A 16,725-nucleotide genomic window follows, 5' to 3' on the forward strand; every position below is an offset into this window, starting at 1 on the left:
GGTAGAAAACTGATGGTGGGGAATTGTGCAGTGGTTTAGCAATTTCTCTTCACAGAGGAGCAGTATGTCTCAGACATCTTGAACTACATCGATCATGGGGACCCACAGGTCAGAGGAGCCACTGCCATTCTTTGTGGGACTCTTATCTATTCCATCCTCAGTAGGTCCCGACTCCGTGTGGGGGACTGGCTAGGCACCATCAGAACCCAGACAGGTAATGGCTAGTTTGTTGATGGTGTCTAATTTAAATATTGTTTGCACTTTTCTGCTCCCATGAAGATGTTTATTGGTTGTTCTTCTTGTTAGGAAATACATTTTCTCTGGTGGACTGCATTCCTCTGCTACAGAAAACTTTGAAGGATGAATCTTCTGTCACTTGCAAGTTAGCTTGTACAGCTGTGAGGGTGAGTACAAGGTCTTGCATAAGCCATTCCTGTGATTAGTGGACTTGCTATTGTTTTCTGTGATACAAACATTTAACACAACCTTGAAAACTGCATCCTCAAAACCAGATCTAGCTTTCTGGAACAGAGCCCCTTAATAAGATCTCCCAATTCTCAGAATTGTTCTATATACATTCTCCTAAAGGGAATATAAAATCTGTTGAATTTTTAAAAATACTCTCTAGGACCATAGAATGTTGAACTACAGTGAGTCAGGGGAATTATTTAACCAACCTCAGTTTCTGTGTGTTTTGTTAAAAGAACATCTTAAGTTCCTCAAATGAGAGTGTTTTGGAACATTTTCCTATCAGCTGTCTTATAATTGATCAGTCTACAATAGAAACGTCTAACCAGTGAAAATCAAAATGAAAAACTACAGTGGTCATACTTATTGAATACATATTTAATGGCTTGACAGAAATATTTTTCTAGTTAATTTTTTTTTCTAAGTTTCAGTCTGTTGTGTGTTTTCTTGAGCAGAAGAGATGGGCATGTGTGTCAGCCATATGTACTATGGAGCCCCTTGCAGTCAGGCTGCAGGTGAAGCAGTACAAGGCCTACTGTGTTCCCTCTGTATCAAGATGCCTAGTAGAATCTGTGAATGCTCCTTGGTGTGGATCTCTTGCCCTTCTGCTGGGTCTGAAGTTTCTTTTCCAGTGGTAGTAGACTATTGCATGGTTTCCCTTGGAAGCTACTGATCAGTGTTCTTGAAATTGCTGTTAGGGAGTCAAGGCCATGACATGGGCAGTAACAGGAAGTAGGAAGAAACAAATTATGTGAAAGAGACACGTATATTTTTAAACTTGAATTTATTTAGATAAGTATAGATAAAACTGTTTCAGGGTATCTACCTGTAGCATCCCTTTTACCATACCCCCACCCCCCAAAAAAGAAACACAAAACAGGTGCATGTGTAAGAGTGCTATCCTAATAAGATGTGGCTACCGAAGGTCAGTCTGACCCTGCTCTTTCTTCCATGGACCCTGTTTCTTAGCACTGTGTCCTGAGTCTCTGCAGCAGCAGCTACAGTGATTTAGGATTGCAGCTGCTCATTGACGTGCTGCCTTTGAAGAATAGTTCCTACTGGCTGGTGAGGACAGAGCTGCTGGAAACTCTAGCAGAGATTGACTTTAGGTAAGAGAATCAAGTTAAGATACAGAAATTCAAATTAAACATGACCTGGTATCTTTGATGCAACCATCAGAAACATCAGTTTGGGTAGAGGACATTTGTTTCTTTGTCAGTGGCATTTTCTTGAACTTTCTCTGTACTTGGAAATTGTCTTTTTTTTTTTTTTTTTTTTCAGAGGTAGCTCTACCCCAGGCTGACGTGGAATTCACTATGCAGTCTCAGGCTGGCCTCAAACTCACAAAAATCCTCCTGCCTTGGCCACCCAAGTGCTGGGATTAAAGGCATATGCCACCATGCTCAGCCTGGAATTTTTATTTTATTTATTTATTTATTTAGGGTTGTTTTGAGGTAGGGTCTCACTCCAGCATAGGCTGACCTGGAATTCACTGTGTGCTCTCAGGGTGGCCTTGAACGTATGGCTACCTCTGCCTCCCAAGTTCTGGGATTAAAGGAATGCACTGCCATGCCCAGTGGAAAATTTAAATATAGGGAGTAAAGTAAATTTTTCTGGTAGTCTATTTTTTCCTGGATAGTGGGATTTTTTTTTTTTTTAACCTTTATCTTAAACTTAAAAAGGAAATCTGAGTATATACTTGGTGGTGTGTGTGTGTGTGTGTGTGTGTGTGTGTGTGTGTGTATGTGTGTCTGCCTGCCTGTCTGTCTGTCTGTCTGTCTGTAGGCCAGAGGACTCTCACTGACTTAGAGCTTATCAATTAGTCTAGATTGGCCGACCCTCCTTTTCCTCCTCCTCCTTTTTAAAATTTTTTTTTTTTGTTGTTGTTTTTTGAGGTAGGGTTTTACTCTAATCCAGGCTGACCTGGAATTTACTATGTAATGTCAGGGTGGCCTCGAACTCATGGCGATCCTCCTACCTCTGCCTCCCAAATGCTGCATGTGTGCCACCACACCTGGCTTCTGACCCTCCTTCTGTCTCTACCTTTCAAGCACAGGGTTTACAGGTACATGCCGCTATGTCTGCCATTAAAATTTTTTTTAAAAATTTAATTGCAAGAAGAGAGGGAGATTGAGACACAGAGAATGAACACACCAGGGCCTCTAGTCACTGCAAACAAATTCCAGATGAATGTGCCACCTTGTGCATCTAGTTTTATGTGGGCACTGGGGAATCAAACCCAGTTTGGTAGTTTTGCAGACAAGCACCTTAACCACTGTGCTCTCTCTCCAGCCCCTCGTCTGCCATTTTTATGGGGGTTTATTTTGAGTTTGAACTCAGGTCCTCATGATTGTGAGGCAAGCCCCTGTTAAAATATATATACAAATGATTAAACAATCTAAATGAGACAGGCATGGTGCCACACGCTTTTAATCCCAGCACTCAGGAAGCAGAGGTAGAAGGATTGCTGTGAGTTCGAGGCCAGCCCAAGACTACATAGTGAATTTCAGGTCAGCCTGGGCTAGAATGAGACTCTACTTTGAAAATCTAAATAAATAAGAAAGAATGTGCTCATCATTATGCTAAATTTGTGGGAGAGTTGGCTAATTAAGATTTGCGGCAATTAAAAAATTACTTGAGGGGCTGGAGAGATGGCTTAGCAGTTAAGATGCTTGCCTACAAAGCTTGAGGACTCAGGTATGATTGCCCTGTATCCGTGTAAAGCCAGATGCACAAAGTGGCACATGTGTTTCGAGTTCATTTGCAGTGGCTAGAAGCCCTGGTGCACCCATTCTCTCTCTGTCTGTCTCTTTCTCTCAAATAAATAGAAATAAAATATTTTAAAAAATACTTTATGTTGCAATATTGATTTTTCTTAGAGTTGATTTTGGTTGGACGCCTTTTCTAGCAACAATTTCTTTTTTTTTTTTAAAGGATTTTTTTTTTTTTTTTATTTGAGAGAGACAGACACAGAGAGAAAGACAGATAGAGGGAGAGAGAGAGAATGGGCGCGCCAGGGCTTCCAGCCTCTGCAAACGAACTCCAGACGCGTGCGCCCCCTTGTGCATCTGGCTAACGTGGGACCTGGGGAACCGAGCCTCGAACCGGGGTCCTTAGGCTTCACAGGCAAGCGCTTAACCGCTAAGCCATCTCTCCAGCCCACAATTTCTTTTTGAAGGAAAATAATATCTTGGGCTGGAGAGATGGCTTAATGGTTAAAGACTTCCTTCAGAGCCTGATGGCCCAGTTTTCATTCCCCAGTACCCACATAAAGCCCAATGCACAAAGTGGTATATGTGTCTGGAGTTCGTTTGCAGTGGCAAAAGGCCCTGGTGCACCCATTTCCTATCTTTGCTTGCAAATAAATCATTCTTTTAAAAAAAGGAAGGGAAAATGATACCTTCATTTTTTAGGGTTTTTTTTATTTGCTTCTTGAGTTGGGTTTTAAAGCCACTGAAGACCCTATAGATTATTGTTATCTTTTGGGTTTTTGTTGGTTTTTTTGTTTGTTTGTTTGGTTTTTTGAGGTAGAGTCTCACTCTAGCCTAGGCTGGCATGGAATTCACTCTGTCTTCTCAGGCTGGCTGGTAATTTATTTATTTTTATTAGAGAGAGAGAGAGAGAATGGACCTGCCAGGGTCTTTAGCCACTGCAAACAAACTCCAAACACATGTGTCACTTTGTGTATGTGGCTTTATATGGGTATTGGGGAATCGAACCTGGGTCCTTAGGCTTTGCAGGTAAACACTTTAGCCACTAAGCCTTTTCTTCAGCCATATAAATTATTGTATTCCATCTTCAGAACATCCTCTTAGCCAGCAATTAGTCTTACTCTCATCCCACAGCTATAACTACAGAATGGGCCACTTAGCTGGTCAGTGGATGGGGGGGTTTCAGTGTTCTCATCCTCTCTTTGGATCATTTGTGGAGCACTAAGTCTTTTGAAGTAGTGGATTTATACATGGATGAAAGACCCTATCCCTAGAACTTTCTTCCTGAGTCTGGAATTAAAGAAGAATATGAATAAGTTCATTGAAACACACTTGTTATTTCAAGAAAGGACTGTGTTGCAGTTACCTTCTCATTGCTTTGTGCTTGGGCACTCAGGTGAACAACCTTGTGTCTGACCTGCTGTAGTGTTTCACATTGGCGTTGAGTGTTGGTTGTGTGGCTAAATGGCTTTACTATTGAATATCTTCTTTCATTAGGCTGGTGAGCTTTTTGGAGGCCAAAGCAGAAAGTTTACACCGAGGGGCTCATCATTATACAGGGGTAAGCAGTTCAGTTTGTAAGAATGCTCCCTGCTTTCTAAGAACTTTGTTAACAAGGCTCCCTAGTAGTGTGAGCTTTTTGTGAATGTTTGTGTTGTGTATATGTTTTATGGTTTATATCATTAAAATTGTGACTATATGGTATGAATATAAGATCTTGAGCTCTTCCTTACTAGCTTTTCAAGATACCTTATCTAAAATTTAATCATGTATACAGAGTTTTTTTTTTTTAAATTATTACCTGTCCCCCTAAAGCTTTTAAAACTGCAAGAACGAGTGCTCAATGATGTGGTTATCCATTTGCTTGGGGATGAGGACCCTAGGGTGCGACATGTTGCTGCCGCATCATTAATAAGGTATTTGCTAGTATTTTTTATCTCTTCATTCACTCTCTTGGTAGTAGTATAAATAGAATGAGAATGGGAAGAGTAGGAGGAATTCAGAAGTTATAGAGAAGTCTGTCTTGAGTGTTCCAGGCTAATTTTTAGCTCTTTTAATTATGAAAAAAGTTATCACTGCCAGAGAAGTCTAAAGTAACCATTTAAAAACAAGCAAAATACTAACTTTTTGTGCTCAAAATGATGTGCTCTCATTGTCAAAATTTTGGAGATAATTATTTTTTAATATTTTTATTTATTTGATAGAGAAAGAGGGAGGGGGGAGAGAGAGAGAAAATGGGGAGAGATAGAGAATGGGCATGCCAGGGCCTCCCGCCACTGTAAATGAATTCCAGACACGTGCACCCCCTTGTGCATCTGGCTAACGTGGGTCCTGGGGAATCAAATCTGGGTCCTTTGGCTTTGCAGGCAAATGCCTTAACCACTAAGCCATCACTCCAGCCCAGGAAATAACTAAATGTCTTCAGTTTATGGTTGCTGTTGTGGATACTGGTTTGGGTTTGCTACCTGGAGGAAAGGGTGGTGACCATGGGTGAGTTTCATATGCCTTCTGAGTAAACCAGCCTTCCTTTCATGGTAGACTTGTTCCAAAGCTGTTTTATAAATGTGACCAAGGACAGGCTGATCCAGTAGTAGCTGTGGCAAGAGACCAAAGCAGTGTTTACCTGAAACTCCTCATGCATGAGACACAGCCTCCATCACACTTCTCTGTCAGCACCATAACCAGGTACGCTGTCCAGCATTCTGTCTTTGTTGGTAAAGTGGGTCTTTCCTAATGCCTCTGTTCTTGTGAGTGCTAACCTAACACATTTTCTTTTCTTCTTTGTTTTTCTTGTTATTTATAATTTTCATATGTGCATACTGTTTTTTATTTTACTATAATGATGTAACATAAAGTAACTTCATTCATAAACAGACTGTAATCATAATCCCCTTCCATTACTTTCTTTTGTTCTCCTAGTCTCCAATCTGCTGGATCCCTTTCAACTAGTCCCTATTCTATGTTCTTTATTTTATTTTATTTATTTATTTTTGTTTTTCGAGGTAGGTTCTCATTCTAGCCCAGGCTGACCTGGAAATCACTATGGAGTCTCAGGGTGGCCTTGAACTCACAGTGATCCTCCTACCTCTGCCTCCCGAGTGCTGGGAATAAAGGCATGATCCACCACACCTGGCCTGTTTTTAAAAAAAATTTTTTTAAATATTTATTTATTTGTAAACTGAGAAAGATGAAGAGAGACAGAAAGATAGATTGGGTGTGTCAAGGCCTCTAGCTGCTGCAAACGAACTCTAGACATATGCGCTTACTCTGTGTGTCTGGCTCTGTGTCAGTACTGGGGAATCAAACCTGGGTCATTAGGCCTTGCAGGCAAATGCCTTAACTGCTGAGCCATCTCTCCACACCCCCCTTTCCATTTTGATGTCTTTGTTTGTTTTGACTTCCTCCATCACTTTTGTTGAAATTTTGATGAGATCAATACAGTGTGGGCCTTGGGGAGGTAATGACAGCTGATACCTGCTATGTGATCATGAATATGACAGTCACTTCATGTCTGTTAAATAATATCCCAAAGTACTTCTCCTCACCCTCTGGCTCTTACATTCTTTCTACCTCCTCTTCTGTAATGTTCCCTGTGCTATGGAGGATATGCTACATATGTCTTATTTAGCACTGAGCACTAAACACCCACTTACTCTCAGCACTTTGGTGAGTTTTGAGTATTCACCACCTTTTACAGAAAGAAATATCTCTGGCCAGTGGTGAGAACAGCACTAATCTATGGGCATAAACGTAATGTAAACTTTTAGGGGAGCAATTAGATGAGCACATCATACCGTTTAGCCAGATGGCATTAGCTTCCTCCTCAGGGTTTGTGACCTCCTCAGCCATAGGCTTTTGACTAGGTTTTCAGTACCAGACATGGATTACCTCCCATGGAGCAGGCCTTAGATCCAATCAGAAGTGCATTTGGCTACACTGTAACAGCTATGCTACTATTGCACCAGTAGGTACTTCTTGCCTGGCTAATTAGTTGTGTAACAAGCAGAGAGGATCCAACATTGGGGTTAGAATGTGACTTTACCTCCGCTGCTGGGAGGCCATAGCTTAACATTAGTTATCTTCCTCAGTTGCTGTACTCCTTATTTATTTGACACAGGATCTCTCACTGGACCCAGACGTCAGCAATTTGTTTTGACTAGCTAGCCAGCAATACCCAGAGATCCTCCTGTCTTCACACCTGCCATTTTTGTGTGTGTTCAGGGAAAACTGAACTCAAGGCCCATGCTTATGTTGCAAGCACTTTACCTACTAAGCCATCTCTCCAGCCCAACACCTTTGTTTTTGTTTGTGATTGTGTTGCAGTCAGGTTCGTATTGCTAGTAGAAATCACCCAACCAAGAGCAGCTTGTGGGAAAAAAGAGGTTTGTTTGGGCTTACAGGCTTGAGGGGAAGCTCTGTGATGGTAGGGAAAACAGTGGCATAAGCAGAGGGTGGACATCACCCCCTGGTCAGTATAAGGTAGACAATAGCAACAGGAGAGTGTGCTAAACACTGGCAAGGGGAAACTGGCTGTAACACCCATAAGCCCACCCCCAACAATACACTGCCTCCAGGAGGCATTAATTCCCAAATCTCCATAAGCTGGGAACCTAGCATTCAGAACACCTATGTTTATGGGGGACACTTGAATCAAACCCCTACAGACTATTACTTATAATCTGAAAACTTGGCCATGGAAAATTTTCTCTTCTTATCCCTATTCATACGTAGTTGGTCTAGTGCTGAGGATAGTGCCTTGTTGAATTATTAGGCTCATCTGTGACCTACTCCTTCCCCTTTGCCCCTCCTTGGTGAGGTATATGGGTCATGCATTGTGGAGTTATCCCACAGTTATGGGTAGGATAAATGTCTCCGCAGTTTTTTTCCTCAGTTTGTCACATTGTAAAATCATTAGTTCTAAATCAGTGTCATCTTCTCTGTCTCTGTCTCTCTCTCTCTCACACACACACACACACACACACACACACACGGAAATATTTTTTAGGGTGTTTTAATATTTCCTCTCAGATAATGTCTTTTGTTTGCCCTTAGTACTGGTATTTTCTCTTTTCAAAAGATTCATCAAAAACATTCCTTTAGGGCTGGAGAAATGGCTTAGTGGTTAAGGTACTTGCCTGAAAAGTGAAAGGACCTACATTTGATTTCCCAAGACCCATATAAGCCAGATGTACAAGTGGCTCATATATCTGGAGTTCATTTGCAGTGGCTGGAGGCCCTTGCGTGCCCATTCTCTATCTCTCCCCCCCACTTCTTTCTCTCTCAAATAAATTTTAAAAAATATGTTTTTAGAAAGCATTAAAAAAGCAGAAAGTGTTCCATTATCGGGAATTTTACAAGTTGGATGTAAATTGTTCTTTCAAAATATCATTTCAGAAGATAAATATTTAGCTACAAGTCTTAATAATTTCATTAAAATTGATTGCTAACTACTACCTTGAAAATTCTTCCAGGAAATATCTTCCAGTAAGATAGTTCATTTGGTAAAGTTCTTGCTTCACAAACTTGAGGACCTGAATTTAATCCCAGAACCCACATTTAAAAACAAACACACACACACTAGCCCTGGTGGTGCTTGCTTTTCATCTCAGCACTGGGGAGGTAAAGACAGCTGGATGGATCCCTATGGCTTACAGGCAAGACCAGCTAGCCTGAGTTGGTTTATTCCAAGCTAGTGAGAGGACCCTGTCTCTAAAGATACATGAGGCTTGAGAAGAATGACACCAAGCTTATCCTGTGGCCTCATCACATATATGTGCCTGAATGTCTTATACCCTCACCTGTGCATGTGTACACACAAACACTGAGAAATTTCTCCCTGTTTTGAGTTTCACCTGCCCTCTTGACATTCAGCTGTGCTTATTTACTTTTTGCATGGCAGACACAGTTACCAGTTGTTCTGTATTTCCCTCTTAACTGCCTACTTTGTTAAACTCTGAGAAGATAAATCAGATTTTCCTTAGCTTATCTCTGTGGACAAGATACCAAGAGCAATACAACATTGAGTCAAATATGAATCCAACATGAGCTTCAGTTTAATAATTGGTGAATTAAAATTTGTAGGTATTAAAATGGATGGATAGCAAAAGTGAAATAGATAAAATATGCCTTGGGGAGCTCAGTAATGGAGAAAGGAATAACTTTCCTGTTGGAATTTGGAAACCTTTGGACACTTCCAGCACAGAGGAACTGTAGGGAAGGTAGGCAGGCTGTAAGGAAAATGTGACCTTTTGCCTATACAGTTGTGAAGTACTTGGTGGGGAGGAGGTCATCCTTTTTTCTAAATTAGGACTACATTTGTTTCCAGTCTTTTGTTTTAGAGGCAGAATTTTACTGTAGTCCTAGGCTGACTTGGCCTTGAACTCATGGTGATCCTCCTACCTCATCCTCCCTAATGCTGGGATTGTAGACATGAGCAACCATGCTCAACTAATTGTAAACGTTTTTTAATAAAAAAAAAACAACAACATATATTTAGTATACTGTAAGAGGGTAGCAGGCTAAATAGTAACTAGAGTCTGCCTATCGTCTAATCATAACATTTTAAGTTCCATTTGACCTTGAAAATATACTCCTTACAAGGATTTAAGTCTCTGTGTTTTTCTTAGAATCTACAGAGGATATAGCTTACTGCCGAGCATAACTGATGTCACTGTGGAAAATAACCTCTCAAGAGTAATTGCTGCAGTTTCTCATGAACTGATGACATCAACCACAAGGGCACTCACAGTAAGTCCCCTTGCTTGGGTTTACAGAGATAGACATTCTAGTACTTGTATGGTCACAAAGATATGTTTGCTTTAGCTTGCTAAGGAAGTGTGCATTTGTCAAAATAGTCTAATATGTGCTCATCATAAACTAGTTGAGCCAGTTTAGGAAAATGCCAAGTGAAAAATTTAAAACCACCATAATCTGATATAGTAATATGCCAGAAGTTTAACCCAGTGGCTTTGTAATATATACTAAGGATATATATCAGAAATGCCAACTAAGATTTTTGTGTAATATAATTAGTTATGTCCTTATTTCTGCTAAAACTGGAAAAGAACTAATGTCCTGGAATCTAAGAAATGATTACATTCATTGTGAAATTCTTTAGTATATACTGTACACCTATTAATATGCCTTAGATAACTTTTTAGTGATATGCAGAGATATATTGTTTTTGTTAATGTTGAATGAGAAAGACTACAAAACTGAGTAGTAGTATTGTGTATCAGTTTAGAAAGTAAATTTATATCTATACCTTCTTTACAGACTTGGGAAAATGAGAGGCAGAGAAAGGATTGCCAGAATGGCTTTCAAATTTATAGCTAACTTATTTTCTTATGTATATTTCAAGTATTCTCTGATTTTCTAACATAAACAAGTTTAACTTTTATAATCAGAAAAAATATTATACAAAAGTAATGTTAGTCTGCTTTTTAACAGGCTAGTCTTTTTCATTTATTTTATGTGGTAGAAGTAGTACTTGTATCTTGGAGAAAACTCAAACAATTAAGATTAAGTGGTCTTGCTAAATCTAAATTTGTTCAAGGTACCATAAACTTTATTTTGATTGTGAGGTAGATGTATCACACACCATTCTTTAAGTCTGACCTGAGGGGTTGACATTAGTCAGCTTGGCTGAGGTCTTGAGGGAGGAAGGAAGAGATTTCCAGGGAGAGTTGGACAGTGAACAGTTCCAGGCAGGAGCTGCTAGACATCCTTTTACTGGGGCACATCATGTATTCCACTTGTCCAGTTCTTCTTTTAAAGTATGTATGTGTCCCATGGTAGGACAGATATCCTGTAACTGTTCACAGATCTCAATTTTCCTTTCAATGTGCTTTCATGTAAAACATTTATTTACTTATTTATTTGCAAGCAGAGAGAGACCAACAGAAGAGAGAAAGGGGGGAAGGAGGAAGGGGGAGAATGAGTATACCAGATGCTTTACGTGGGTACTGGGGATTCAAACCCAGGTTATTAGGTTTTGCATGCAAGCTCCTTAACTGCTGAGCCATCTCTCTAGTCCTCAATATGATGTATGTATGTATGTATGTATGTGTGTGTGTGTGTGTTTATATATATATATATCATATATATATATTTAAAAATAAGAAAAGATCAGGGCTGGAGAGATGGTTCAGCAGTTAAGGCACTTGCCTGCAAAGCCAAAAGACCCAGGTTCAATTCCCCAGGACCCATGTAAGCCAGATTCACAAGGTGGTGCACATGTGTAGAGTTCGGTTGCAGCATCTGGAGGCTACACCCGTATTCTCTCTGTCTCTCTCTCTAACTGCCTCTCTCATATAATTAAAATAAAATTTTAAAAATATTCTTTAAAAAAGATCAAAGGGTCTTAATCCTTTAGTAGTTGTACATGGTATTTCCATTTCTTTCTCTTGCAGTTTGGATGCTGTGAAGCATTGTGTCTTCTTTCAGCAGCCTTTCCAGTTTGCACTTGGAGTTTAGGTTGGCATTGTGGGTATGTATCTTCCTCAGCACGTTGTTAATGTGCAACTATACAACACAAGCACAGTTATAGGGATTCTTTATTTAAAAAAAATATTTAATGACTCAAGCATGTTCTCTTTTTAAAATATTTATGTGCAAGCAGAGAGAGAGAGAGAGAGATAGAAGAAAGACAGAATATGGGTGCACCAGGGCCCCCAGCCACCACAAATGAACTCCAAATGCATGTATCACTTTGTGCATCTGGCTTTACATTGGCACTGGAGAATTGAACTTAGATTGTTAGAACTTATAGCCAAGTACCTTGAATGCTAAGCCATCTCTCCAGCACTCCTTTTTAAAGTTCATTTTAATATCTGGTAAGTTTGGTGTTCCTTTTTAAATGTCTGATGAAATACTTGTTTGTATCACTTGTGTGAAAATGAATGAGAGGAACTACTGGAAAACACTGAAGCTCTTGTGATTCTAATGAGCCAGGTGCTCTCAAGCATTTGGGGGGATTTGATGGTCTGATCTGTGAGTTTGATGAAGGGAATTTTCATTTGCTGGTGAAAGGGTTTTCTAATTTATTGATTATTTCCAAAACTAATAGGTAATTGAAATAAATTATGACCTGAAATACAAATTGTGATAAGCTACAAGAGTATACTTTAGGAACTATCATGGTTATATTAGCACATTGCATTAAAAAGTAATTTTCCTATTAAAATAGAAGAGAGACTAGTTAGAAGATGGGATTCAGTGGAGGGGGGGCATTTGGGAAGAAGAAAAGGGAGGGTGGTGGGAGGGGATTATGACTATCGTGTATTGTATATATTTATGGAAGTTGTCAGTGAAAAGTTAAAAATAATAATAAATGTCTGTAGCATGTGAGAAATAGTTTCGAGTTGTCTTCAGCACTAGGGAGTAAGCCTTCATTAGTGTACCGATGAATGAGAGAAGTCCTGGTGACTCACATCAAATGTAGAAGTAAATCTGTGGATTTCTTCTCTTTGTCAACATGTGAACAACTAACATTTGCTTGAAGTGGATTGTATTGTTGTGTCTTTCCATGAATACTGACTGAGAAACTACAGTTTCTAGTCCCAGGTCCTGCACTGGACATCACTCTTGAGCAACTCTGTCATTGCATTGAAATAAAATGTATTAAGTTAGGGGGAAAAAAAAAACATTTAAAATTCACCAGAATAAGCATAAGAGTTCCAGTTTACTTAATTAGTAAATTAGTAAATTGCCTGATCTCATGGCCCAGATGCTTATAATCCTAGCACTTGGGAGGATGAGGCAGGAGAATTATCATAAGTTTGAGGTCAGCTTGGGCTACATACAGATTGAGACCTCTCTCAGTGATCTCACAAACAACAGACAGTAGTAAAGAGAATCTCTAAACTGGTGTGAAATGTCCCATGGCATGCCTTCCTCCTGGGACTGTAAGAAAGAGAAGGACTATTTGTTTGAAATTTTGCTATAGTTTGAGTTTGGAAATATCTGCTTTCAGAGTGCCCCCATTGAATGCCGCAGATGAGTCTAGGAAGAGCTGCACTGTTGGGATGGCTACCATGATTCTCACCCTGCTCTCATCAGCTTGGTTCCCACTGGATCTCTCAGCCCATCAGGATGCCTTGATTTTGGTTGGAAATTTGCTTGCAGGTACTGGTACCAAGTGGAAACAGAATAGGGCCTCTAGGACTTTAGCTCTGATTTGTTTGTGCGGAATAGTGGTGAAGAGCACACAAGGAAGAAGGATTAAGAGTTCTGATTAAGTGTTGTCTGCCTGCGTGAATGGATGCGGTGCTGAGTATGTTACAGTGGGCTTTCCCAGACTAGTGCCATAGTAAACTGTGGGCAAACTCATTTGAGTTTGATTTTCCTGGAAACTATATGCTAGGCAGTGATTCAGGCTTTAGGGCCATAAGAAAGCATAGTATGGGCTACATTCTCCCGATGGTGGTCAGTTGGCAAGAGGGAAATGTAAATAAGCATGGTGGCAACAGCGGCTATAAATTCTCTTCTTTGGGCAGATATATGGACTGAGAGGAAAGGTCAGCCTAGATGAGGTTCTGCATATGTGAAGGCACAGACAACTGAAAAATTGTTATCAGGGGAATTTAAGTCATTGTGGAGATCATGTGAGGATGAGAATTGAGAATGTGGCCCCAGGAGGGTAGAATCCATTGAAACTAAATGGGGGCAAGAACCAAGACACTATAAGGAATCTGGACTTGTTCTATTTGCCCTTGATGAATATTATGTGGGGACTAAGAGTTGGATTTATGTTTTAGAAAGATTTCTCAGCTGACTTGAGTTTGGGCTGGAAGAGGACAGGGAAGTTCAAGAGGTCAATGTTTAAGTTCAGACAGCATCTGAAAAGAAACTGAAGGAGAATTAAGGAGGTTAAAGTTTCAGCCTCATCTCCAGACGAACCTCAGTTAAGGATTGAGTCCACAGCTGGAGGAGATTGGGAGCACAGATTTGGGGAAAGTACCATTTTGATGTGAGTTTGAGGCATCCATTCAGTGTCAGATCCCGAAGGTCAGTAGTCCCTCAGCACAGATGGGTGTGAGCACTCTATGCTGCAGCAGCTTCTTCCCCACTGGAGGCAGGAGTAATGTGTGTGCCTGTGTCACAGCCAGTGCCCCCAAGTCTCTGAGAAGTTCCTGCACCTCTGAAGAAGAAGCCAACCCAGTAGCCACCAGACAGGAGGAGGTTTGGCCTGCTCTGGGGGACCGGATGCTGGTGCCCATGGTGGAGCAGCTTTTCTCCCACCTGCTGAAAGTGATCAATATTTGTGCTCATGTCTTGGATGATGTGACTCCTGGTCCTGCAATCAAGGTAACTTCTTCCACAGGGTAGCCCGAGACTTGATGACTGTACTTCTAGAACATGTTCATTCAGCAGTCTGTTAGTTCCTCATTCTCTTTTGCTATAGTAAATTACTCATATCTAGACACTGTTTAACATAGAAACATGATTGTTTATTGTGTACTTTTTTGGGTATCAGCTGTGAGAGGGCAGAATTCACATCACTTTATGTACCACATTTCTCTCTGCTTTAATGTTGACAAGCTGTTTTGCTCTTTTGTGCAGTAATGTTTGCACAATGAATTTAAGACAGATTAGTTCACTTAAAATTGTGATTCTTGTCTCCTTCCTACATCTTCTGTGTTTAAACCCTGCCCCCAACTTCTGGTTTCTCTTCAGCTACTAGCTCCTCCTCTTTACTACAAGGCCTCCTGAAAAGTTATACTCCCAGCCAAACACCTGGCCCTTCTCTCCTCAGGGATGGACCTCCTAGCCCTGTGTGGCTATTCTGTGCTCCTCTACTAGAGATGTCCTTTAACCTCTGCCTGTCTGATTTGTGCTACCACCCTCCAGAGCACTCTTATTGCCAGGGTCATGTTTTAAGATTTTACAGGGCATTTGTCCTCCTCTATCTTATTTTACTTCCCAGACCCTTCTGTGCTCCAGTATTCTCTCTAGGATTATAGGTGTGAACCACCACACCCAGCTTGCTTTTCAAGCATGCCACAGAGTTGTGCAGCTATCACTACAGCCAACTTCAGAACCAGAATGGAGCTCTCTGCCCTGTTGCTGTCACTCCAAGACCTTTCTTGCCCCTTGCTGTGGGCTGCCACTCGTCTGTCTCTGGAGGTGCTTCTTATCTTCACTCCACTGCTAGACTCATGCACTTGCTGGCCTTATAACAGACTTCTCCCACCAACAGGTTCTCAGATGTGGCAGCCATTCACTTGCGCTGTGTAGACTTCCCACCTCCTTCCATTCACTGCCTAACTTACAGCCATTTGTCCCATTATGCCATCTTTACAGATGATGCTCAGAGGTGCAAAGTGACTGCCTTAGTGTGGGCCACCGTCATTAAAAAAAAAAAAAAAGCCTGGGTCGTGGTTTATTTCTCACAGTTCTGGAGGTTGGGAGTTCTTAGATCAAGACACTGACAGATTTGATCCCTAGTGAAAGCTTGCTTTCTCATGGTGGGCAAGATGAGGGAGCTCCTGGGTTTTCTTCTAGGAGCACTAATCCCATTTATGAGGGTTCTGCTGCTATATAACCTTATCTGCTACTGGCCCCATGTCCTCTTGTTTCTCCTTGATTTCAACAGATAAACAGTGGGGGAGAGTAGGGTGCATAGACATTGATCAGGCCCTTTACTAAGGCCAGAGGATTGAGTTTGGAGCAGAGTGAGGTCATCAAGTGCTTATTTCTGTCATATGACTCTCTCTTCCTATGGAAGCTTGTTGTTTTGCATCCTTGGACTGTACATGGAGAGAGTATGGGCTATGTATCTGGGCTTGCTGACTTCTAGCTCTGCTGTGTATTCCTGAGCCTTGTTTCCTCACTTAAAATGAGGCTTAAAAGGTTGCCTTGTGCCCTGCTCATATCATGGGAAAAGACCTGGGAATGTCAGTGGCCTTAGGTCCTTTTAACTCCCTAAGGGCTGACCCTTCCCTTCTGTAATACATTCACGACATTGCTTTGAAGAAGTTCTCAGCCATATCTACCATGTACATTTGTGTGGGTGAAAGTAGTCATCTATGTAGGGTTTGAGCCCTGTAAGTACGGGTTCCAAGACTAATATGAGTTACCTGGGCTAACACTTTAGAATTAGTAGTTTTAGTATTGGTTATATTTCCATTATGTTTTTGTTTTCTGTTTTAGGCTGCCTTGCCTTCTTTAACAAACCCCCCTTCTCTAAGTCCCATCCGACGAAAAGGGAAGGAGAAGGAACCAGGAGAACAAGTATCTGCACCAATGAGTCCCAAGAAAGGCAGTGAGGCCAGTGCAGGTAGGGAGTGGTGCTTGGAAGGCAGGACTGGGCACCAACAATCTATAGTACAGAATGTAAGGCTTTTAGCTTGTGCTTCTGTCAAGACTGATAGGACAGTTTGGTACTTTATGGAAATCTAGTCCATAGCAGAAAAAGTCAGACTGAGATTTCATGGGTGGCTTCAGATCATGAAAAGTACTAAGTATCCGCAGACTACCCTTTGATCTTAAATATCTGGATCACTTGTTGAAAATCTGTCACTTTATGGAGGAATGTTCAGCACTA

At 40.9% G+C, this 16,725-nt stretch overlaps 1 protein-coding gene across 4 annotated transcripts in view; it reads left to right on the forward strand.

Moving 5' to 3' along the window:
• Positions 1 to 16,725, forward strand: part of Htt (huntingtin) — a 164,378-nt gene that overhangs the window by 62,818 nt on the left and 84,835 nt on the right. For all 4 annotated transcript variants that reach the window (XM_045161563.1, XM_045161565.1, XM_045161564.1 and 1 more), the window contains 11 exons: positions 56 to 214; positions 307 to 404; positions 1,438 to 1,577; positions 4,677 to 4,740; positions 4,995 to 5,095; positions 5,718 to 5,864; positions 9,806 to 9,926; positions 11,591 to 11,667; positions 13,153 to 13,304; positions 14,284 to 14,486; positions 16,332 to 16,458. In XM_045161563.1, coding sequence (XP_045017498.1) covers positions 56 to 214; positions 307 to 404; positions 1,438 to 1,577; positions 4,677 to 4,740; positions 4,995 to 5,095; positions 5,718 to 5,864; positions 9,806 to 9,926; positions 11,591 to 11,667; positions 13,153 to 13,304; positions 14,284 to 14,486; positions 16,332 to 16,458 — 1,389 coding nt within the window. The remainder of the gene's footprint in view (positions 1 to 55; positions 215 to 306; positions 405 to 1,437; positions 1,578 to 4,676; positions 4,741 to 4,994; positions 5,096 to 5,717; positions 5,865 to 9,805; positions 9,927 to 11,590; positions 11,668 to 13,152; positions 13,305 to 14,283; positions 14,487 to 16,331; positions 16,459 to 16,725) is intronic.

Source organism: Jaculus jaculus, chromosome 11, assembly GCF_020740685.1.
Source record: "Jaculus jaculus isolate mJacJac1 chromosome 11, mJacJac1.mat.Y.cur, whole genome shotgun sequence".
Taxonomy (NCBI): domain Eukaryota; kingdom Metazoa; phylum Chordata; class Mammalia; order Rodentia; family Dipodidae; genus Jaculus; species Jaculus jaculus.